At 42.2% G+C, this 25,306-nt stretch overlaps 1 protein-coding gene across 3 annotated transcripts in view; it reads left to right on the top strand.

Moving 5' to 3' along the window:
• ppil2 (peptidylprolyl isomerase (cyclophilin)-like 2) overlaps positions 1-25,306 on the top strand; it is a 352,242-nt gene that overhangs the window by 237,125 nt on the left and 89,811 nt on the right. For 2 of the 3 annotated variants that reach the window (XM_072245362.1, XM_072245369.1), the window contains 2 exons: positions 1,768-1,885; positions 3,593-3,649. In XM_072245362.1, the coding sequence (XP_072101463.1) occupies positions 1,768-1,885; positions 3,593-3,649 (175 nt within the window). Of the gene's footprint in view, positions 1-1,767; positions 1,886-3,592; positions 3,650-6,807; positions 6,898-25,306 lie in introns of those variants that run through there. The other variant, XM_072245376.1, reaches the window with a different exon arrangement.

Below are 25,306 nucleotides of genomic sequence, written 5' to 3'. Positions count from 1 at the left end.
CACAGCAAGAACAAAGACAGCTAGTTTGTCTGCTTCCATTGTCCTTGATTCATTTGAATTCACTGATTTATAGAATGTAGTTCTTTCTGGCCAACACCTACCTGGAGGAATGGTGTAAACAAGGTTGAAAGAGTTCATAGAAAATTTGCAAGGGTGTTTGTCAGGTCTGGAGGACCTGAATTGTAATGAAAAATTGAAGAGGTTAGGACTGTAGTCTTCAGAATGTAGAAGATTGAGAGCAGAGTTGATAGGGTTATACAGAATTATGAGGGGTATAGACAGGGTAAATGCAACCAGGCTTTTTCCACTGAGGTTAGGTGAGACTACAACTAATGATCATGGGTTAAGGGTGAAAAGTTTAAGGGAAACTTCTTCACTCAGAGGATCGTAAGAGTGTGGAATGAGCTGCTAGCACAAGTGGTATATGTGATTTCAACGTTCGAGAAGTTTGGATAGGTACATGAGTAGTTGGGGTATGGAGGACATTGGTCCCAGGGCAGATCAATGGAGTAAGCAGTTTAAATGGTTTTGGTATGGATTACTATAGATGGGCCTCGGGACCTGTTTCTGTTTACTTTATGACTCTTAAGTGTATTGTTGTAGAGTCATAAATTTGTTACAGCAAAGAGACCAATCATTAAAGTGTCAATATTCTAACAATTTGGAATATAAATATTGTTTTTCTAATGGTGTGCATGCATGGAAGACTCATTTATCTTGTATGCTCACATAGCTCACAATTGCAGCAAATTGTGGCCTATTATAGTCTCACTTACCAGTGAACTATAACAGACAAATTCTGCGAGGCCAGCTTGTAGTGTCGACCCATAATTGCCTTGTGTTGAAGCAGAGGATCTATCTTTCTTGCCTGAAGCAACCCTGACTCCAACAGTATGACCTACATATGACAGGGCTTCCATGGACACAAAGGAATTTCCACACTTGAAATGCCGCTGAAAACATTGCACCCATGAAGTAGCCGGCTGTCAAAGATGTTTGATTTATTTCATAGTTTGAGGTACGTAAGAGTTGGTAAAACTGAACTAAATAAGTTTCAGAAATAATTTTAAAGTCTCTCTTAAGCCTGTAACTGCAGACAGCTACAAAATTTACCGCTGTTGAAACAGCTAAACAGCAGCAAATTTTCCATAATCCCTTGTGACATCAGGTGAAATCTTGCCTGAGTATTCTGTATCATTACTCCCAATTACCATCATTTTAATTTGGTGAACTGATCCCATAATTTAAGAGGAGAAAAGCATGATCAGTCTTGTGAATGTAATAACACAGAGGATACAGTATACAAGTGCTACTTTTTAAACAGTGCAGCAGTCGATGTAACACTGGAAGAAAAATATTTTGCAAGTTTCTGCTTGTGGTTGTTAGTGTTAGATCACATTGGTGTGTGCAAAATTGATAAGATTCCTTCAATCAAACAGAAAATTGGAATGTTTTTCAATTATACAGCCAGAAACAAAACCAAACACATTTAAAAATTCAGAAACTCTAAATTATTTTTACCCTGCAGTGCCATATCCATTAAAATCGTTGCTCAACAGAAGGATGCATGTTGCTTCAGGCAGTTTTTGTGTTCAGAAAGTGAAACTATTTCACATTGATTTATGAGCAATTATACAAAATGATGCAAATGCCTCAGTCTTGCTTCCAATTGATTCATTCTGTGCTGATACCCAGCAGTGCCAGTGTATAGGTAGCAGATATAGAGAAGTACTTCACATTGACGGTTCTTGCTCTTTATACTTTCAGGTGGTGAGTCATACTGGGGGAAACCTTTCAAAGATGAGTTCAAGCCCAATCTCTCCCATGCAGGCCGAGGCATCCTCAGTATGGCTAACTCTGGGCCCAACACAAATAAGTCGCAATTGTAAGTGACATTATTCCATCCAAACATATAAGAAAGCAAGCTGGTTACAAATATTTGTGTTACTCTACAAATATTTTATTATATTTGTTGAGAGCAATACATTTGTAAAATTCTCTTCCTGAATTTTTATTTAAAGCATTTAGATCTTTCACCCTAAAGGGAAAACATACTTAAGTATTCTGGTCTTTTGTTGAAACTAAGGCTTTATAATATTTATGGAAGAGTTACTCCAACTTCACTTCCATTATGCAGAATTTCAATTCACTGCCATGCTTTGAAATTCAATTCAAATCACACAGACTCCTGGATCCAGGCTGAAAAAATCCTCCCATAACTTGAATTCTGTTAACTGATGCATTGACTATTGTTCATTAAGTGTTTTCAATGTGATATGATTTCATTTCAGTCTCCTGCATTTGCACTCAGTGGTAACTCCTGTTAAAAAGTGGCTATTGAATGTATGGATGTGGTCTTCTCCTCTGACCACTTTCTAACAAGACATTTTTGCCCACCCAACTGCCGTTCACTCAATTTTTTTTTTTTTTTGCACCATTCTCTGTAAACTTGTGCATGAAAATCCCAAGAGATCAACAGTTTCTGAGATACTCAAACTACCCCGTCTGGCACCAACACTTATTCCATGGTGGAAGTCACTTAAATCACATTTTTTTCCCCATTCTGATGTTTGGTGTGAACAACTATACCTTTTGACCATGTCTGCATGCTTTTATGCATTGAGTTGCTGCTACAGGATTGGCTGCTTATATATTTATATTAACAAGTAGGTGCACAGGTGTACCTAATAAAGTGACCACTGAGTGCAGAAAAGGAGCAAATAGTATTTCCTGAGAGAAGAGGTTATCTAAAACATTGCACATGGGCAGTTTTGGTCAACTTTGGAAAAAGATTGGAGAAGTTACTATCTTCTGAGCAAAGAAACAATAATGCTGGCTGACAGGAATTGGGAACAGAGAGAACTAAAAAAAAACAAGCAGCTATATTTTGATGCATGATAGTTGTACGGTGCAATATTAGAATGATGTTGTAGTGATTATGTAGATCTTCCTTCTACTTTTAAGTAGGAAGCCATGATCTAGAAATCCAAATTAAAGTTCCCATTTGATTATATGCATTGCCTGTAATATTTGAAAAAAATTAACTTAATATATAACCACAGAATTCTCTAGATGCAAAGAAATGTATTTTTTTCATTGCATTTCCCAATTTTCAATCTATTCAGAAGTGACTTAATTGCTGATCTCCATATCTTCCTTAAAGTAGATAACTGGAAATCATTGTCATGCTATTAAATCTTGAAGAACCAAATCCTGATGTTAAATATCCATATGTTATGTATATACATATTAATGCATTTTCACCATTTCTTTATGATAAACTAAGTGGAAGTCTTGTTAAATAACCACCAATACTGGGCTTAATAAAATGTTGGTTTACTGCCTGTTAAAATACATGTTTATCTTCCTACCCATGGTTTGCGTTCTTTCTACAGAACTTAAGATTTGAAGATAAAATTATTATTTATGTTAAGTTGTGCTTTTGCTTTAATTTTAGCTTCCTGGTTCTCATATATAGGAACTGTTAACTATTTAAGGCCCAACTAAATTTGCATTGCAACTTAATAGGTTAACTTCTGTCAGATGTCAATCCCAAAAGCAGATTCTTATAATTGTCTTTCTGTTTTCCCAGCTTCATTACCTTCCGTTCGTGTGTCTACCTAGACAAGAAACACACAGTCTTTGGAAGGTAAGTGATATTAGATATTATCTCCATATGGCAAAGGATATGTGAAAGGGTTTAAAAGAAAAACTGCCACTGTTGGAAGTTCACAGTAGATTGGTCAGAATTAGTAAGGAGAAAGGACAAGCTTTGTATATGAGACATTTTCTTCATCGGTGTGACTCTTTACAAATAAAGATATTCTTAGTTTTCTGTTTGAGTACAAGAAATGCCTCAGTGATGCCTGATTTCTCCATCCTTTCGTATAATTTTTATTTTAATGTTCTCCATGAATTAGAGGGCCAAGACAGGAAAGGAAATGTGTCAGTGCTCCTCTTTACTCACATACGACACTCCATTCATTTGTATTAGAGATTGGTTTCTTTATTTGTAACCATGTCCAAATAAGTTTGATATCATTCATTAACCAGCAATTGCCAAAGCCCCTCAGAAATTTTGCAGGCATTGTGACTATGAAACTGGAAATTTGGTCTTAACTTTTATGTTGGACTAGATAAATAATGTTTTTGCCGAGAAATAGAAGTGCTTATACTAAAAGTGAATAAAATTTTACTGTTCCATTTCGCATTTTGTAGGAAACCCAAGGAATTGTTAAACCACATGGGTTTCAATTATAAATCCTGGAATCTTCCGTCCAATGAGATACCTAACATGAGCACTCCAATTTATTCTATACATTCTGAATTGCAAATCTATTATTTTATAATATATAAAATAATTTTTAGCAAAGATGGATGCAGTTTCAAACTCATCTGTTTTTTCAGTTGCTATTTTTTAAATTTATTCATTTACGGGTGTTGCCGTTGCCAGCAAAGCCAGAATTTATTGCCCATCCCTAGTTGCCCTTGAGAAGGTGGTGATGAGTTGCCTTATTGAACCACTGCAGTCCCTGAGGTGTAGGTACATCCACAGTGCTGTTATGGATGGAATTCTATGATTTTGACCCAGTAACAGGGAAGGAATGGCAATATGTTTCAAAGTCAGGATGGTTAGTGACTTGGAGGGGGATTTCCAAGTGGTGGTGTTCTCAGGTATCTGCTGTTCTTCTCCTTCTAGATGATAGTGGTCGTAGGTCTGGAAGTGCTGCCTTTGGTGTGTTGTTGCAGTGCATCTTGTGGATAGTACACATTGCGGCAACTGTTTGTCAATGGTGGAGGGGTTGGTTGCTTGTGGAAAGGGTACCAATCAAGTGGGCTGCCTTGTACTGGATGGTGACATGGTTCTTGAGTGTTGATGGAGCTGCACTCATCCAGGTGAGTGGCAAGTATTCCACTCTTGGCCTGAGCCTTTTAGATGGTGGACCGGCTTTGGGGAATCAGAAGGAAAGTTACACTCCACAGGATTCCTGGCCTTTGACCTGCTCTGGTAGCCGTGGTGTTTATATGGCTAGACCAGTTTAGTTTCCTGTCAATGGTAACCCCCAGGATGTTGATAGTAGGGGATTCAGTGATGGTGATGCCACAGAATGTCAAGGGATGATGGTTAGAACCTGTCTTGTTGGAGATGGTCATTGCCTGGCACTTGCGCGGCTCGAATGTTACTTACCACTTGTCAGCCCAAGCCTGAATATTGTCCAGGCCCTGCTGCATTTGGGTATGAACTGCTTCACTATCTGAGGAGTCACGAATGGTGCAGAACATGATGCAGTCATCTGCAAAGATCCTCACTTCTGACCTTATGATGGAAGGAAGGTCATTGATGAAGCAGCTGAAGATGGTTGGTCCTAAGACACTTCCCTGAGGAACTCCTGCAATGATGTCCTGAGGATGAGATGTTTGATCTCAAACCACCACAAACATCTATCTTTGTGTGAACTATGATTCCAACCATCGGAGGGTTTTCCCACTAATTCTGATTGACTCCATTTTAGCTAGGGCACCTTGATGCCTTACTTGATCAAGTGCTGCCTTGATGTTGAGGGCTATCACGCTTACTTCACCTCTGGTACTTAGCTCTTTGGTCCATGTTTCGACCAAGAAGGTGATGAGGTCAGGAGCTGAGTGGCCTGGACAGAACTCAAACTGGGCATCTGTAAGCAGATCGTTTGTCTAATGAGAGTCCACGTAGACAGAATGCAAATATGTGAACTTCTCATCGAACTATGAAATCCAATAGCTGTATACTATATTTATAATTTTATTTGTGTCAGTCTTTATACACATTCTGTAGACTATATGTGTCCAGATGAGGAAAATTGTTCCATCCTTTATCCCTAGAAATGATTGGCCCAATTGAATCCGGACTCTATTTCTGGTTCATCGACAGAGTTGTAAAGATGTTAGTAGCTAATTATAGATTTCAAAGCTCCCTTATCCCCAAATCTGCTTTAAAATGGTTTACATTCAGTTTTCAAATAAAGCAAATGCCAAACTTTTACTCAGGACCCTCCAGTCTTTTAGCATTAATTTAGAACACACCTTGTCATTATTTTTGACCTTTGTACTCTGCTTTGTGTTCTCTCACTATACCATGACTTTGATTCCTTGTTCTTCTTTTCTGATCCCCAGTATGTAACCAAATCTTTAGCTTGTTTGGCATCTCTCCCTTAACCTGCTGTCATGCTATTACGTTACTGTTTGGTGTCCATGCGAATGCCTGAGGGTCAAGTGAGCATTGCTCTATCCCTGGTGTTGAACCTTACCAACATTTTGGTTTTGAGTAGTTGGAAGTAGCTATTTGTTTCTCATCACTGATGTTCTCTGTAATTTACTCTACTACATAAACACCAGTAATTTTAATGAGACCTAAGTTTATCAACCACTGTAAACTGCCCCTATTTTGTACTTAAGTGATCAAATTTAGGGGTAGTTGATGGGAATGTGAAGGGAATAAAATGGGATTAGTGTAAATGTGCCCTTGTTGGTAAGTGTGAACTCCTTGAACTGAAGAGCCAGTTTCTGCGCTATCTATCTGTAGGACTATTCAGGATCAGAGTAATTTTAATTTTATTGAATTGGTCCATCACATTATAGAGGCAGACAATTGGCTGCTTTATGCCGCAGGTGTGCACGGGTCATTGTGCCTACTGCACATTAGCTGTGATCCACTGATTCCATATTTTCAAAGGTTCAAAGGTCCAAGTTAATGTCAGAGAAATGTATACAATATACATCCTGAAATGCTTTTTCAACGCACAATCATTTGTTATCTTCTTTCTCTATAAGGCAGGGGACTGCTCAAATCAAATTGATCCAATGGCCAAAACAAACTGGACCCAAGCCTGAGGACTGTTCTTTTTAATGTGTGACATAACCTGAAACTAATAAATATACTATGTTTTTAATATATTTTCCACGATTTCTTTATGGTAAAATAACTTCTTATCGGGCTTAAGCCAGTTGTCAGAGGGAAGGATGATGTTTTGGCCTGGGGCTCTAACAGGCTGGCAGTATTTCAGTAGACTTTCCTCCAGGCACTGCCCAAGAGGTCCCTCTCGTCTCCCACCCCCACCCCTCTTTCTGACTTGTCTGACCGAAGATCAACTCCCAGCCTCGGTTCCTTTGCATTCTCTCTCAGGTCACCAGCATAAGAAGCTCTTACACTGGATATGGTACACAGACTGGCACCCAACAGTGGCACCAATTTTTAATTTATTCAAACAGTTGGTCTGACTCTAGGACTCAAGTAATTTTTTTACCCAACATATCAGAATCAGAATCAGGTTTATTGTCACCGGCACGTGATGTGAAATTTGTTAACTTAGCAGCAGCAGTTCAATGCAATACATAATCTAGCAGAGGGAGAAAAAAATAATAAATAAAACATAATAAAAAATAAACAAGTAAATCAATTACATATATAGAATAGATTTTTTAAAGATGTGCAAAAACAGAAATACTGTATATTAAAAAAACTGAGGTAATGTCCAAAGCTTCAATGTCCATTTAGGAATCGGCTGGCAGAGGGGAAGAAACGGTTCCTGAATCGCTGAGTGTGTGTCTTCAGGCTTCTGTATCTCCTACCTGATGTTAACAGTGAGAAAAGGGCATGCCCTGGGTGCTGGAGGTCTTTAATAATGGATGCTGCCTTTCTGAAACACCGCTTCCTGAAGATGTCCTGGGTACTTTGTAGGCTATTGCCCAAGATGAAGCTGACCAGATTTACAACCCTCTTAGCTTCTTTCGGTCCTGTGCAGCAACCCCTGCATACCAAACAGTGTTGTAGCCTGTCAGAATGTTCTCCACGGTACAACTATAGAAGTTTTTGAGTGCATTTGTTGACATACCAAATCTCTTCAAACTCCTAATAAAGTATAGCTGCTGCCTTGCCTTCTTTATAACTACATTGATATGCTGGGACCAGGCTGGATCCTCAGAGATGTTGATACCGAGGAACTTGAAGCTGCTCACTCTCTTCACTTCCGATCCCTCTATGAGGATTGGTATGTGCCGCTTTGTCTTACCCTTCCTGAAGTCCACAATCAGCTCTTTCGTCTTACTGACGTTGAGTGTCAAGTTGTTGCTGTGGCACCACTCCACTAGTTGGCATATCTCACTCCTGTACGCCCTCTCGTCACCACCTGAGATTCTACCAACAATGGTTATATGCTCAGCAAATTTATAGATGGTACTTGAGCTATGCCTAGCCACAGAGTTATGTATATGCAGAGAGTAGAGCAGCGGGCTAAGCACACACCCCTGAGGTGTGCCAGTGTTGATCGTCAGCAAGGAGGATATGTTATCACCAATCCTCACAGACTGTGGTCTTCTGGTTAGGAAGTCGAGGGTTCAATTGCAGAGGGAGGTACAGAAGCCCAGGTTCTGCAACTTCTCAATCAGGATTGTGGGAATGATGGTATTAAATGCTGAGTTATAGTCGATGAACAGCATCCCGACGTAGGTGTTAGTGTTGTCTAGGTGGTCGAAAGCCACGTGGAGAGCCATTGAGATTGCGTCCTCTGTTGACCTATTGTGGCGATAGGCAAATTGCAATGGGTCCAGGTCCTTTGCTGAGGCAGGAGTTCAGTCTAGTCATAACCAACCTCTCAAAGCATTTCATCACTGTGGATGTTAGTGCTACCGGGCGATAGTCATTGAGGCAGCCCACATTATTCTTCTTAGGCACTGGTATAATTGTTGCCTTTTTGAAGTAAGTGGAACTTCTGCCCGTAGCAGTGAGAGGTTGAAAATATCCTTGAATACTCCCACTAGTTTGTTGGCACAGGTTTTCAGATCCTTACCAGATACTCCATCAGGACCTTCCGCTTTGCGAGGGTTCACTCTCTTTAATTAGGTCTCTAGATGAGCACTTAAAAGCTCAAGCTATAGACCAAGTGCTAGCAGAAGGAAAGAGTATTGATAGTTAATAGACACATTGGGCTGAAGCACATGTTTCCATGCTCTTTGACTAAAGTATTTCAAAGTATTCAACATTAGGAAGGACAAGCAAAAAGGAAAATGAAGTGGGATATTGCTCAGAGTAAAGGATGATGTCAGTACAGTAGATAAAGAGACTTGGCTTAGAAGCTTGTGGAATAAAATTATACCATGAGACAAACTGTCTATCAATGTACTTTACAAACCTACCAATTCCCACGGCTATCTAGACTATACCTCTTCCCACCCTGTCTCCTATAAAAATGCTATGCCCTTTTACCAGTTCCTTTGTCACCGCCATATCTGTTCCCCGATGAGGCTTTCCTTTCCAGGGTATCAGAGATGTCCTCCTCCTTTAAAGAATGGGGTTTTTCTTCCTCCAACGTCGATGCTGCCCTCACCCACATCTCTTCCATTTTCCCAGATGTCTGCACTCACCCCATCTTCCCATCACGTTAACAGGGATAAAGTTCCTCTTGTCCTCACCTATCGCATCATGTGTATGGTATCCTCTAGATTTGTCAGATTCCATTCCTCATTCCCATTCTGACATGTTGGTCCATAGCCTCCTCTTCTGAGGCTACCCTCAGGTTGGAGGAGGAACACCTCATATTCCGTCTAGGTAGCCTTCAACCTGAGAGCATAAAGATTGATTTTCCAACTTCTGGTATTTTTTCTACCTTTCGCCTTCCATCTTCTTCAGTTCCCTATTCTGTCCCACCCACTTTTTCCCTCTTCTCCTCACCTACTTATCTCCTGCCCCTGGTGCCCCTCCTCCTTCCCTTTCACCCATGGTCCACTCTCCTCTCCTATCAGATTCCTTTTTCTCCAGCTCTTTACCTTTTCTGCCTATCACCTCCCAGTTCCTTTCTTCATCCCTCCTCCCTCACCCACCTGGCTTCACATACCGCCTTCTAGCTTGTACTCCTGCTCCTCTCCCCCACCCCCACTCCACCACATTATTCTGACATGATCCCCCTTCCTCTTCAGTCCTGATGAAAGGTCTTGGCCTGAATCGTTGATTGTTTATTCCTCTCCATAGATGCTGCCTGACCTGCTGAGATCTTGCAGCATTTTGTGTGTGTTGCTCTGGATTTCCAGCATCTGCAGAATCTCTTGTGTATAGAATTAGAATCCGTTTTAGTGGAGCTAACAAGCAACAGGAAACAAAAAACAGAAAACATTCGTGGGGATTGGGGACCACTTTGTTGAACACCTGCCGCAAAGGCAGGATTTCATGGTGACCACCCATTTCAATTCGATCCCATTCTCTTTCTAAAATATTGGTCCATAGCCTCCTCTACTGCCACTATGAGGTCGCACTCAGGTTGAAGGAGAAACACCTTATATTCTGTCTAGGTAGCCTCAAACCTGATGGCATGAGCATAGATTTCTCTTATTTCTGGCAATTTCTCCCTGCTCATCCTTCTCTCTTTCTCCATTCCTGATTCTGGCTCCCTGTTACCCTTTCTCTTCTCACCTGCCCATCACCTGTCTCTAATGCCCTTCCTTTTTTCCCAGGGTCTGCTGCTGTCCTCTCCTATCAGATTCCTCCTCCTTCAGATCTTTACCTCTTCCACCTACCCCACTCCCAGCTTCTCACTTTGTCCTCCCTCCCCCACCCACCTACCTTCCATATCATCTTTTTCACTTATCTACTTCCAGCTTGTACCCCGTACCCTCACTCCACTTTCTTATTCTGGAATTTTCCCCCTTCCTTAATGACAGGTCTTGGCCCTATTTCCCTCCATAGATGCTGCCTGACCTGGGGAGTTCCTCTAGCACTTAGTGTATGTTCCTCAAGATTTTCAGCATCTGTAGAATCTCTTGTACTTGTGATTAATGTGTTGACTGTTCGTCAACAGAACTAGGTTAAGAAATTCACTTCTCAACTCATAATTAATCAAACCTCACACTTGTTTGTGCAGAGACAGTAAACAATGTAACCATGTTGACACCAGACCAACAACTTTGAACATGAATTTTACTGTTCCTCTGTACCAATACTCACTCAGACCACTTGTTCAATTTATAACACCGAAATAGGGGATCTCCGTTGGCCAGGTGATCGACCCTTTCATCGCCCAGCCCCTGGCATGGGGGTTCTTCCTTAGGATGCTGGGTCTCTGGAAAGTGTTATTACTGATAGCTCACTGGAAGTGTCCACTTTTATATCCATTCCTTACCAATTCAAATATTGCATTCCAGTGCCATTGGTTGTAGGTCATCTGATTGACCTTTAACACCTTTTTTATTGGCTCTGCTCCAGGCCAACATCCATTCATTGCCTCTTCCCAGCAAGTGACAATTAGCAATTTACGGCTCTTAGTTCTCTAGAGTACCCAGCTCAAATCACTCCAGGCAGGCACCAACCCCAACATTCACAAACCTCCATATTATATTAAAGAACACCTCACAAATTACTTCTTTGGAAATTATCTTTAGTTCCACAGGTTACCTGAAGCAGCATTGTGTCTGCTTTAAAACACACAAAGCAAAACAACTCCCTCTCACAAAAAACAGGAATTCTGCAGACGCTGGAAATTCAAGCAACACACATCAAAGTTGTTGGTGAACGCAGCAGGCCAGGCAGCATCCCTCGGAAGAGGTACAGTTGACATTTCAGCCAACACTTCACCTGTGAGTCGGCTGGAGTGATATATTGTGTCTGGTGCTCCCGATGTGGCCTTCTATATATTGGCGAGACCTGATGCAGACTGGGAAACCGCTTTGCTGAACACCTATGCTCTGTCCGCCAGAGAAAGCAGGATCTCCCAGTGGCCACACATTTTAATTCCACATCCCATTCCCATTCTGACATGTCTATCCACGGCCTCCTCTACTGTAAAGATGAAGCCACACTCAGGTTGGAGGAACAACACCTTATATTTCATCTGGGTAGCCTCCAACCTGATGGCATGAACATTGACTTCTCTAACTTCCGCTAATGCCTCCCCTCCCCCTCGTACCCTATCCGTTATTTATTTTTATACACACATTCTTTCTCTCACTCTCCTTTTTCTCCCTCTGTCCCTCTGACTATACCCCTTGCCCATCCTCTGGGTTCCCCCCCCCCGTCTTTCTCCCGGGCCTCCTGTCCCATGATCCTCTCATATCCCCTTTGCCAATCACCTGTCCAGCTCTTAGCTCCATCCCTCCCCCTCCTGTCTTCTCCTATCATTTTGGATCTCTCCCTCCCCCTCCCACTTTCAAATCTCTTACTAACTCTTCCTTCAGTTAGTCCTGACGAAGTGTCTCGGCCTGAAACGTCGACTGTACCACTTCCTAGAGATGCTGCCTGGCCTGCTGCGTTCACCAGCAACTTTGATGTGTGTTCCCTCTCACAAAATGGAGGATGTCAAACAGCTCCCCAAAGTGTCAGCCTCCATCTCCAAGCACGTGGCAGGAACAAAGATAATTGATCTGTCTGCTTCCAATGTCCACTGTCTGCTTCCCAACCCATTTGAGTTTGACAATTTCTTCCACGTTTTAAATCCACCATGGCCAACAAATGGGGGCTGTTTTCTTGGGTCTCTGAATAGTAATTATGATGTATCATAGTGTAAATTAGGAAGTCAGAGGTTGTGAAGGAGCTTTAATCAACATATAGAGCAGTTAAATTAAACTAGTACTAACTGTGGATGATGAATTCCCAGAATATTTACAAGTATATTTCTAGATTGGTATGTTGAGGAACCAACTTCGTCAGGCTGATGGCAGAACAATAAAAAAAAGATAATTAATTTTGTTTTAATGTGGCTGCAAAGAAAGTGTGCCTATCACATAATAGAATTTTCCAGTAAGTTCAAAACTGATGTGGTTTAATCTGTACAAAAGAAACTATAAAAGTACAAAGTGCATGTTGGTAAGATTGGAAAGCTACATTAAATGCAACAATGCCTGGTATTTGAAAAAAAGCATTATTTGTACACTAGTGCTCAAAGATTCAACAGGAAAAGTGATGCAATCATAAATTAGAGGAAGAATTAAAAACACATTAAAACTCAGAAAAGGGCATATAAGTTTCAAAAATAAGCAGGAAGCTTGAAGACTAAAAATTCAGCAAAAGATGGCCAAGACATTGATGAAGAAAAGGAAAATAAAAATAAACCAGTGGCAAACTAAAGTGATTATAAGAGCTTCTGTCAATATTAAAAAAAGGAAAAGTCTAACAAGGGGAAAAGGTGGATTCTTTAGGGATAACTGAATAAAACTAAGAAATATTATAGGAATGGCAGCGGAATTAAATAAATCCACTGAATGTTTCTCAGTTTTCAGAGGAGCGCTGAGGAAACCTCTCAAATAATATGAGGCAATGAAGGCTGCAGTGCAACTGAAGAAATAGAAGGTATAAATGGTAATGCTGAAATCCTACAAGTGAACTTAATAAGCAGGAAAACTAAGTAGATCTCAATCCTGGAGCTTTTGAAAAGGGCGACTGCGGATGCTCAGGTTATTCCCTTAGAAAGCTCTTACAAATTTTGGAATGAATACTGCAGATTGGTTTATTGAAAATTAAGTTGATATATTATTGGCTTCTGTATCAGAGTACAGTGAAAACTTTGTATTATCCATTCAAATCACTTAAACACTTTAGTGCAGTGAGGTACAACTCAAGGCATCGGAGTTCAATTCCGACGTTCAATTCCAGCATCCTCTGTAAGGAGTTTGTACATCCTCCCTGTGGAATGTGTGGGTTTTCCCACACAATAAGGTACAAGGCCATAATAAAGTAGATTGTGAGGACAAAACTCCATCTTAGTTTACCAAAGGTACATTCAATAGTCTTATAGTAGTAGGATAGAAGCCACACTTGAGCCTGGTGCTACATTCTTTCAGGCTTCTGTATCTTCACCCGACTGGGAAGATGGAGAAGAGAGAATGTCTGGGTTGAGTGGGATCTTTGAATATGTTGGCTGCTGAGGCAGTGAGAGGTGTCGACAGAGTCCAGGGAAGGGAGGCTGGTTCCTATCCACAACTCTTTGCAGTTTCTCATGGTCCCGTGCAAAGAAGTTGCCATACCAAGCCATGGTGTATCTATACAGATTGGTAAGGATCTAATGGGACATGCCAAATTTACTTTGCCTTCTGAGGACATAGAGGTACTGGTGTGTTTACTTGGTCGTGGTGTCTATGTAGTTGAACCAGGAGAAGCTTTCAATCCTGTGAATCTTGGCACCGCTGATGAAAGTAGGAGTATGTACACCATGCCCCTCCCCTCCCTTTCTCAATGACACGCTCTTTTTTTTACAGGAAAGGTTGCTGTTATAACATCATGCCAGAAGGCTCTCTATTTCCTTCCTGTACTCCGATTCATCATTTCTTTTTAAACTTGGCCCATATGGTGCTATTTGTAAAGTTGTAGGTGGAGTTAGAGCAGAATCTGGCCATGCAGTCTCAGGGAGTAGAACAGGCGGCTAAGGACGGAGAGTTGTGGGGAACCAGTGTTGAGGATAATCTTGGTTGCTGACTCTCTTGACTGATTGCGGTCTTTTGATCAGGTAGTGAAAGATTCAATTGCAAAGGGAAGTGAACAGTTTCTGATCTAGGTGTTTGGAGATGAGTTTGCGTGGAATTATATTACTGAAGGCAGAGTTGCAGGCAATAAACAATAAACTTATTACAGATCCCTGTACTTTCCCAACCTGAGATCCAATGACCTCTTGGTTAATGGTGAGGGTCCATTAACCTTGAAAAAAGGTTGGGAGCCCCTGGTCCAGTGTAAGTGCCTTTACTGTCCAGATACTCCAGAGATAAGTTTATGGCCCAGGAGAAGGCATCTACTATGAGCTGTTTGGTGGTAGGTGCATTGCAGTGGGTTGAGCTTGTCTGTGCAGCTAGCAATTGTGATTCTGCTAGTAAAGAAAAGAGGAAGAGAGCATGCAGGGAACTGCTGACCCCCTAGCCTGACATTGATGGTAGGTAAAATACAGGAATCTGTAGTAAGCATTGTGTGATGAAGACAGTTGGAAAATAATATGATGAAGCAGAGTCAAAATGAAATTAAGAAATTAAAGATACGATTAGCTTCATTTGTTACATGTACTGCACATTGAAACATGCGGTAAAGTGCATCCGCCCTGCTCTGCTGGGGGAGAAACTGACAGCGATGCAGGTGGATGCTTTCCTGGTGTCATGGATTTACTGGCAGACCACAGTACATGTGCTTGCAACACTGTGTGTCCGACAGAGTGATCAGCAGCACTGGGGCTCCACAGGGGACTGTTTTGTCTCCCTTTCTCTTCACCATTTACACCTTGGACTTTAACTACTACACAGAGTCTTGTCATCTTCAGAAGCTTTCTGATGGCTCTGCCATAGTTGGATGCATCAGCAAGGGAGATGAGGCTGAGTACAGGACTACAGTAGGAAACTTTGCCACATGGTGTGAGCAGAATTATCTGCAGCTTAATGTGAAAAAGACTAGGGAGCTGGTGGTAGACCTGAGGAGAGCTAAGGTACCGGTGACCCCTGTTTCCATCCAGGGGGTCAGTGTGGACATGGTGGAGGATTACAAATACCTGGGGATACGAATTGACAATAAACTGGACTGGTCAAAGAATATTGAGGCTGTCTATAAGAAGAGTCAGAGCCGTCTCTATTTCCTGAGGAGACTGAGGTCCTTTAACATCTGCCGGACAATGCTGAGGATGTTCTACGAGTCTGTGGTGGCCAGTGCGATCATGTTTGCTGTTGTGTGCTGGGACAGCAGGCTGAGGGTAGCAGACACCAACAGAATCAACAAACTCATTTGTAAGGCCAGTGATGTTGTGGGGATGTCCAAGTTGCATGCCATCTTGGACAATGTCTCCCATCCACTACATAATGTACTGGTCGGGCACAGGAGTACATTCAGCCAAAGACTCATTCCACCGAGATGCAACACAGAGCCTCATAGGAAGTCATTCCTGCCTGTGGCCATCAAACTTTACAACTCCTCCCTTGGAGAGTCTGACACTCTGAGCCAATAGGCTGGTCCTGGACTTATTTCCTGGCATAACTTACATATTGCTATTTAACTATTTATGGTTTTATTACTATTTAATTATTTATGGTGCAACTGTAACGAAAACCAATCTCCCCCGGGATCAATGAAGTATGACTATGACTGTGACTATGACTATTTTTGCACTGCCTTTTCAAGATAGCAGGCGAAAGTTCCACACTAACCAGTTCTTGAGCCTGCATTACTCACAACCTGTGTCATCAGTTTAGCTGAGGGGGCAGAGTAATATTTCTACCTTTGCTGATGACGCGAAGCTAAGTGGGGATGAGAGAAGTGATGAGAATGCTAAGAGGCATCAAGGGAATATAACCAAACTAAGTGAGCGGTTAGACATTTTGGCAGATGGAGCAAGGTGAGGTTATCCATTTTGAGGGTTACAACAAATAATAGGCATTTTTTAAATGGTAAGAGGTGAGAACATGACTGTCCTTGTACACTTGTCATTGAATGGTTAGGAAGGTTAGGAAGACAAATGGTGTGTAACCTTTACAGGATTTCAGTACAAGAATAAAAATCTTATTACGTAGGTCCTTGATCACAGCATATCTTGAAGTTCTTTGTATGGCTTTCATCCCCTTACCTAAGGAGAATATATTTGCCCTGGAAAGTATGTAGTGAAGGTTCAAAAGACCAGTTCCTGGATATCAGTCACAATATGAGAAGATGTTATTTGGGCTTAAATTCTGCTCCTTAGAGTTTTGAATGAGGGTGACTTCTTTTAAGAGCTACAACTTTGATGAGGGCTATATGGGATAGGTATGAGGGATGGACTAAAATGAAGAGCTATTTCATCAAGATCAGCAGCCATCTTATTGAATGGTGAGCATGCTCAAAGAACTAGGTGGCCTGGCCCTGCTTATATTCCATTCATTATTATGTCTGGTAGGGTCTGACTGGGCTCAATTCAGGTCATCAGACACTCTACCGCAAACGCTGCTTTGCCCTTTTGTTGTATATAATTTAGAAAAACTGAAAAAAATGTTTGAATGCATCCCATTGAGCAGAATAGCTGTTGCCAGGAATTGAAATGTGATCTAGTTGAGATACTTCTGGGTTTCAATTACCTGAAAGCATCTTGCCTACACAGGATTGAGGCAAGCGGTGATTCTAGATGCCAAAAGGAGCAGAAGGACAAAATAAACAGCCGCAGCAAGTTATTGTGATTCTGAAAGCTCACCCTGAAGTGACAGTGGTAGCAGATTCAGCAATAATTTTCAAAACTCGTTCAAGATGCCCATCTTTTATAATTAATAAACTGAATAACAGTATTTGCACATAATGTTAGAGATGTGTTCAAATGAAACATTTAATGCAAAGTGAAAATGTGGAATGCAATCTAGATCAAATTTTACAGATTGATATCAGTGGGCAACAGCAGGACTTCAATTGGAAGGAAAGGCAGATGAGAAGATGGTGGTAGTTAAGGCATTCTACCTTGTTTAAGAATCTATTTTGAACTGATTCTACTCAATTCAACTGAGTAAATTTAGAAAATTTAGATGATAATACATGATAGTAATAATAAACATCTCCCATTAAAATTGAGGTAAAATGATTTAAAGAAAGATTGAAGCTTCTTTATCTAAAAGCACACAGGCATCTGTAGCACAATAGATTAATGGCACAAATAAGAAAATAATAGGTATGATTCAACAACTGTTATGAGGACATTATAAAGTGATCAAGATTTGCAATTAAATTCAAGATACTTACCAGAAGTGCTAGAGCCTGACAGTAAAGGATGAGAGCCAGGCAACTCTGAAAACAAGAAAGAGAAGTCTATGGATAAAACTGGAAAAGCAATGGACCTGAAATGTTGGGGTCAGGAATGTTGTCCATAGTCCCCTCATTCTGCTCTTGGTAGTGATAATGGAAGGGAAGGTATAAATGGGGAAGTTGGAGATGCATGTCAGGTCATATAGTCATCATGAGAACCTCGGCACATAGACTGAGGGAAATATTGAGCAGTGGTAGTGTGGAGAATCGGTTTTGTATCTGGGAAATGGCATGTTTAACCACATTGGTATGGGATTCAAAATACCGGTTTGTATCACTTCATCTCATCTGAATGTTCTGAGGAATTATTTTTAGAGTGTATTTCCACCTCACTTCATTGTACATTGTGTTTGGGCTTAGTGATTCGCTTGTATTGTTTTAAACTTTGTGTAGATGCCATAGATGCCTGCAGCCTCAGGGCAGCGACACTGTCTATGGTGCAGATTTATGTATATTTGATCGAGGGTAAGTATCATGTTTTGTTGCATGAGCTTTCTTGATGAAATTGCCTTCCGCAAAGGGAGAATTATGTGTTTCTGCCTGTATGTGTCAACCATTGGTGCTTAAGCAGGAGTTATTTTTAAAATTTGAAATGAATTCACTCTTTGTTCTTGTGATATTGGCTTTAAAACACTTGTGTCATTCACTTTAATGGCCCAGGCAAAATGGCACCATTTAGAAGTGATATGCCTTTCGTTGGCAATTCAGTGAATCATATGGCTGCCAAAAATCTTAATTGAACAAACAATATGCTGAAAAATTCAGTTTATGTAGTTTTATTTTACAAAGACTTAATTCTTCCTTTAATGAGCTACGAGTTATCAAATTCAGTTCCCATTAACTTTCTCAGAATCTGTAAATGCCAAGAAATGGTAGAGCTGGTCAGAGTTGGTGAACAGTTCCTTTCAGGGCTTCCCAAAGTTACTCCACCTCTTGCAAGATGAGTATAGTGAGTGATGGAATACTCTTCACGCTCCTGGATGGAACAGCTGCAACAGAATTCAAGAAACTTGTCACCATCTGAAACAAAGTGCTCAATCAGCAGTCTATCCTCCATTTTAAGCATCTATTATGGCGACTAATGTCAAAATGTATTGCAACGGCTTCCAAACCTACGTCACTTCAGAAAAACAAGGAGCTGGTTCAAGGTGTGCATAAAAGCAAACTCTCCTGCTAATAGCATATTATCTGAAACTACCCAATTTGTAGTCTATTGGTCTTGTTTGTTAGTTGCCGCGTCAGGACAAGATAATTTCTAATTACCCAGCTTTGTAGAAGTATTTTCAGCACAGAAACTGTAGTCAGATAGTCAAATGGCTCAAAGACAGCTTTTATCTCATTTATAGGACCATTGAATGGTCACCTACCTAGTATGATAAGATAGACTCTTGATTTCACAGTCTTCCCTGTTAGAATCTTGTCTGCCTGCTCTGTACTTTCTCTGTAACTGCAATAATTTATTCTGGATTCTGTTGTTGTTTTCCCTTGTACAACCTCAATGCACTGTTGTAATGAAATGACCTGAATTGGATGGCATACAATACAAGTATTTTACATCACTTCATACATTTGACAATAATGAACTAATTTACCATTTTACTTTTCAAATGACAATGTGGGTAAGAAAATAAATTATGGCTGTTGAGCAGCACCCATAACCCCAGAATGATTGTTTTAAACATTGAGGCTGGCGCGTGGCCAAGTGGTTAAGGCGTCGGTCTAGTGATCTGAAGGTCGCTAGTTTGAGCCTCGGCTGAGGCGCAAGTTGTGTCCTTGAGCAAGGCACTTAACCACACATTGCTCTGCGACAACACCGCTGCCAAGCTGTATCGGCCCTAATGCCCTTCCCTTGGACAACATCAGTGGCGTGGAGAGGGGAGACTTGCAGCATGGGCAACTGCTGGTCTTCCATACAACCTGGAAACCTTTTCCAAGGCGCAAATCCATGGTTTCATAGACTATGTAAACATTGTGCTATGTTTATGTAAACATTGAGACATAGTCTAATGATGTGAATTCCAGGTGAGTTACAATGTGTTTTTCTGCCAGTTCTGGTTTATTATGGAAATTTAGTCAAGCACAAGAGCTGGATCATAGTCATAGTCGTAGTATAGTCATAGTCATACTTTACTGATCCCGGGGGAAGTTGGATTTTCGTTACAGTTGCTCCATAAATAATAAATAGTAATAAAATCATAAATAGTTAAATAGTAATATGTAAATAATGCCAGGAAATAAGTCCAGGACCAGCCTATTGGCTCAGGGTGTCTGACCCTCCAAGGGAGGAGTTGTAAAGTTTAATGGCCACAGGCAAGAATGACTTCCTATGACGCTCTGTGTTGCATCTCGATGGAATGAGTCTCTGGCTGAATGTACTCCTGTGCCCGACCAGTACATTAAGTAGTGGATGAGAGATATTGTCCAAGATGGCATGCAACTTGGACAGCATCCTGTTTTCAGACACCACCGTCAGAGAGTCCAGTTCCATCCCCACAACATCACTGGCCTTATGAATGAGTTTGTTGATTCTGTTGGTGTCTGCTACTCTCAGCCTGCTGTCCCAGCACACAACAGCAAACATGATAGTACTGGCCACCACAGACTCATAGACCATCCTCAGCATTGTCCGGCAGATGTTAAAGGACCTCAGTCTCCTCAGGAAATAGAGACGGCTTTGACCCTTCTTGTAGACAGCCTCAATATTCTTTGACCAGTCCAGTTTATTGTCAATTCGTATCCCCAGGTATTTGTAATCCTCCACCATGTCCACCCTGACCCCCTGGATGGAAACAGGGGTCACCGGTACCTTAGCTCTCCTCAGGTCTACCACCAGCTCCCTAGTCTTTTTCACATTTAGCTGCAGATAATTCTGCTCACACCATGTGACAAAGTTTCCTACTGTAGTCCTGTACTCAGCCTCATCTCCCTTGCTGATGCATCCAACTATGGCAGAGTCATCAGAAAACTTCTGAAGATGACAAGACTCTGTGCAGTAGTTGAAGTCAGAAGTGTAAATGGTGAAGAGAAAGGGAGACAAGACAGTCCCCTGTGGAGCCCCAGTGCTGCTGATCACTCTGTCGGACACACAGTTTTGCAAGCACACGTACTGTGGCCTGCCAGTCAGATAATCAAGAATCCATGACACCAGGAAAGCATCCACCTGCATCGCTGTCAGCTTCTCCCCCAGCAGAGCAGGGCGGTTGGTGTTGAACGCACTGGAGAAGTCAAAAAACATGACCCTCACAGTGCTCGCTGGCTTGTCCAGTTGGGCGTAGACACGGTTCAGCAGGTAGACGATGGCATCCTCAACTCCTAGTTGGGGCTGGTAGGCGAACTGGATGGGATCTAAGTGTGGCCTGACCATAGGCCGGAGCAGCTCCAGAACAAGTCTCTCCAGGGTCTTCATGATGTGGGAGGTCAATGCCACTGGTCTGTAGTCATTGAGGCCGCTGGGGCGCGGCGTCTTTGGCACAGGGACGAGGCAGGACGTCTTCCACAGCACAGGAACCCTCCGGAGCCTCAGGCTCAGGTTGAATACATGGTGAAGTACTCCACATAGCTGAGGGGCACAGGCTTTGAGCACCCTGGTACTGACACCATCCGGTCCTGCAGCCTTGCTTGGGTTGAGACGTTTCAGCTGTCTTCTCACCTGTTCAGCTGTGAAGCCCACCGTGGTGGTTTCGTGTGGGAAAGGGGTATAGTCATGAGAGCAGGGTGGGGGACCTTGAGGAGGGGTATGAGGGGAAAGTGGAATATGTGTTGGTTGGGGGCAGATAACAGATGACTCGTGGGGGATGGGCAGGGGCCACAATGTCAAATCTGTTAAAGAATGGGTTAAGTTCATTGGCCCCGTCCACACTGCCTTCAGCTCCTCTGTTGCTAGTTTGCCAGAACCCAGTGATGGTCCTCATCCCCCTCCAGATCTCTCTCATGTTGTTCTGCTGGAGTTTCCACTCAAGCTTCCTCCTGTACCTGTCTTTAGCCTCCCTGATCCTGGCTTTCAGGTCCCTCTGTATTGCCCTCAGCTGCTCCCTATTTCCATCTCTTAAACGCCCTCTTTTTAGTGTTCTGGATGTCCTTAATGTCCTTTGTTACCCATGACTTGTCATTTGAATAACAAAGGACAGTTCTTGTCGGAACATTGCAGTCCACACAGAAGTCAGAAGTTCATGTAATCAGTGATGCACTCTGTGAGCCAATCAATATCCTCTCCATGTGGCTCACAGAGTGCCTACCAGTCTATCACCTCAAAACAACCCTGGAGCACCTCATAAGCCTCCTCCGACCATTTTCTCATTGTCCTCGAGGTTGCAGGTTTACTCTTCACCAGAGGCATGTAGCAGGGTTTTAGGTGCACCAGCTTGTGATCTGACCTTCCCAGTGGGGGGAGGGGAGAGCAACTGTATGCATCCTTAACGTTAGCATACATCAAATCCAGAGTCCTCTCCCCTCTGGTTGTACAGCTCACATACTGCGTGAAGTTGGGCAGTGTTCTAGCCATGATAACATGGTTGAAGTCACCCGAGATGGTGATGAGGGCACTCGGGTGCTGGGTTTGTAATCTGGCTATGACGGTGTAGATGATGTTACACACCAACGTCGGGTTGGCAGAGGGAGGGATGTACACAACAACCACGATTGCATGCGAGATTTCCCTTGGAAGATAATATGGCCGGAGTCCAACAGCAAAAAGTTCAATATCCGGGCTACAAACACGTTCCTTGATCGTAATATGCCCAGGATTGTACCATCTGTTGTTTACCAGAACCGCAAACCCCCCCTCCATTACGCTTACTGCTCTCAGTGGAATTCCGGTCAGCTCGAACGGTCTGGAAGCCCTCTATGGAAAAGCTTTGATCGGGTATGTCCTCGTGCAGCCACGTTTCAGTAAAACACATGACACTACTCTCCCGAAATGTCCTCTGACTCTTGACAAGCGCCATCAATTTGTCCATTTTATTCCCCAGCGATCTCACATTTCCCATGATGAGAGAGGAGAGACACGGCTTATAGCTTCTCTTCTCTATAAGCCTCTGTTGTCTCGACCCGGTCCTCTTCCCTCACTTTTTTGATCCCCCTCTGCATCCTCTGTGTGTTTTCCTCCAGATTTCAGCCGGGATGTCCACTGCTCTGTTCGCTAAACCTGCCCTCGTGAGCGCAATCAGCTGGTCCCTGGAATAGACAATGTGGCCATCCTGCTGCCACGCTAACGAGACGTGTCCGAATGTAACTATTTCCAGCATTAAAAAAAACAAATAAAACTCTCTCTACCAGCATGTCAGAGAGGATGCAGCTTCAACGTGTTACCGTGAGAAAAAAATACAACAAATAACCTAAGTTAAAAAGTTTAAAAAGTAAGAAACTAAACGGAGCAACTGTAACCGGCTGCATGCACGACCAGCGCATGCGCACGGGATCTACTAGAATTTGACGCATACACTCAGTAGCCACTTAATTAGGTACACTTGTTGACCTGTTGACCTGCTCATTAATGCAAATATCTCATCAACCAATCATGTGGCAGCAACTCAATGTATAAAAGCATACAGACTTGTCAAGATGTTCAGTTGTTGCTCAGACCAAATATAATGGGGAAGAAACGTGATCTAAATGACTTTGACCATGAAAGAATTGTTGGTGCCAGACAGAGTGGTTTGAGTAGCTCAGAAACTGCTGATCTCCTATGATTTTTCTAATCGGTCTCTAGCCTTTTACAGAGAATGGTGTGAAAGGAATAAAAAGCATTCAGTGAGCAGCAGTTCTATGAGGGAAAATGCCTTGTTAATAAGAGAGGTCAGAGGAAAATGGCCAGACTGGTTCAAGCAGACAGGAAAGCAACAATTAACTAGAAATAACATATACCTTCCTCGTATATTAGTTCTATGTCTGTGACTTCCCAAATTACGGTTGTAATAGTTAAGTTAACATTACAGTTACAGTGCTACATGGCTGTTATTGTGACCAGAGCCAGGATCCAGAGTGTGGGAGGGGTGTGCGCCCAGAGCTAGGGTCTGGAAAATGGGTAGCGGTGATAGCAATTCTGCTGTTTCCTGCCTCATTACTAACCATTTGGATGTGAGTAAATTCAATGTTCAGTCAATCTCCTCCTTGTCAGTCTGCAGTAGGTTAAAAGTTGCCTGTTTTAACTAATTGGAACTCGGAAGATGCTTATAAATCAGAGCATTGAGTATAGGAGTTGGGATGTAATGTTAAAATTGTACAAGGCATTGGTAAGGCCAAATTTAGAGTATTGTGTCCAGTTCTGGTCACTGAATTATAGAAAAGATGTCAACAAAATAGAGAGAGTACAGCAACACACATCAAAGTTGCTGGTGAACGCAGCAGGCCAGGCAGCATCTCTAGGAAGAGGTGCAGTCGACGTTTCAGGCCGAGACCCTTCGTCAGGACTCTACAATGGTAGAGTACAGAGAAGTTTTACGAGAATGTTACCTGGATTTCAGCACCTAAGTTACAGAGAAAGGTTGAACGAGCTGGGTCTTTATTCTTTGGAGCGTAGAAGGTTGAGGGGGGACTTAATAGGGGTACTTAAAATTATGAGGGGGATAGATAGAGTTGACGTGGATAGGCTTTTTCCATTGAGAGTAGGAGAGATTCAAACAAGAGGACATGAGTTGAGAGTTAGGGGGCAAAAGTTTAGGGGTAACATGAGGGGGAACTTCTTTACTCAGGGAGTGTGTGGAACGAGCTTCCAGCAGAAGTGGTAGGTGCAGGTTGATATTGTCATTTAAGGTAAAAATTGGCTAGCTATATGGACAGGAAAGGAATGCAGGGTTATGGGCTGAGTGCAGATCGGTAGGACTAGGTGAGAGTAAGCATTCGGCATGAACTAGAATGGCCGAGATGGCCTGTTTCCGTGTTGTAATTGTTGTATGGTTATATGGTTATAAGATGAACTGCACATGGAAGTTGTTATATCCATGGAGGACTTCACCCTGTATGTTGTTGCAGCCCTAGTGTTACGGCTAGTGGCCTTGGACGTAACTGCATTTTTTTTTATTATTCACGACAAGTATCCCATTGTAGATTATGAATAATTGGTGTTATTGGAAAGTGTCTTGAGAAAAAAGTGGATGATGGAGGTGGAAGCGTGAGCCAGTGAGTTGCAAAAGGAATGTCCCTTTCCAAAAGGTGAAAGGGGGGCTGGAATGGCCATGTGGAAGTGAGGGCATGGTAGATATTGGCAGCAAAAATGAAGATGTTTTGTGCCAGTGCAGGAAGCAGTGCTAATGTAGTCATCGCTGCACCACAGGTAAGGAAAGGGGACTGAAAGGGAGTTTCACAATCTACTGCAAAAAGATTGAAATAGGTCACAGCTGTGCAAACGATTTTGAGAAAGTGAGTGGAATTGAAGCAATGTCATTCAATGTCTGAGAAGATGAAATCCAATCTTCTCAGAGCCAGGACATCAGTACTGGAGTCCCTCAGCCAAACTATCTTTAGCTGCTTCATCCATCAGAAGGTCACAAGTGAAGATGTCCACTCGTTTCCCAGTATTTACTTACATTTACAACTCCTGAGGTAGTGAGACATGTAGAAACAGCAAGG

The sequence above is a fragment of the Mobula birostris genome, chromosome 2, assembly GCF_030028105.1.
Source record: "Mobula birostris isolate sMobBir1 chromosome 2, sMobBir1.hap1, whole genome shotgun sequence".
NCBI classification, from domain to species: Eukaryota; Metazoa; Chordata; class Chondrichthyes; order Myliobatiformes; family Myliobatidae; genus Mobula; species Mobula birostris.
This window is presented reverse-complemented; position numbering and strand designations above follow the sequence as displayed.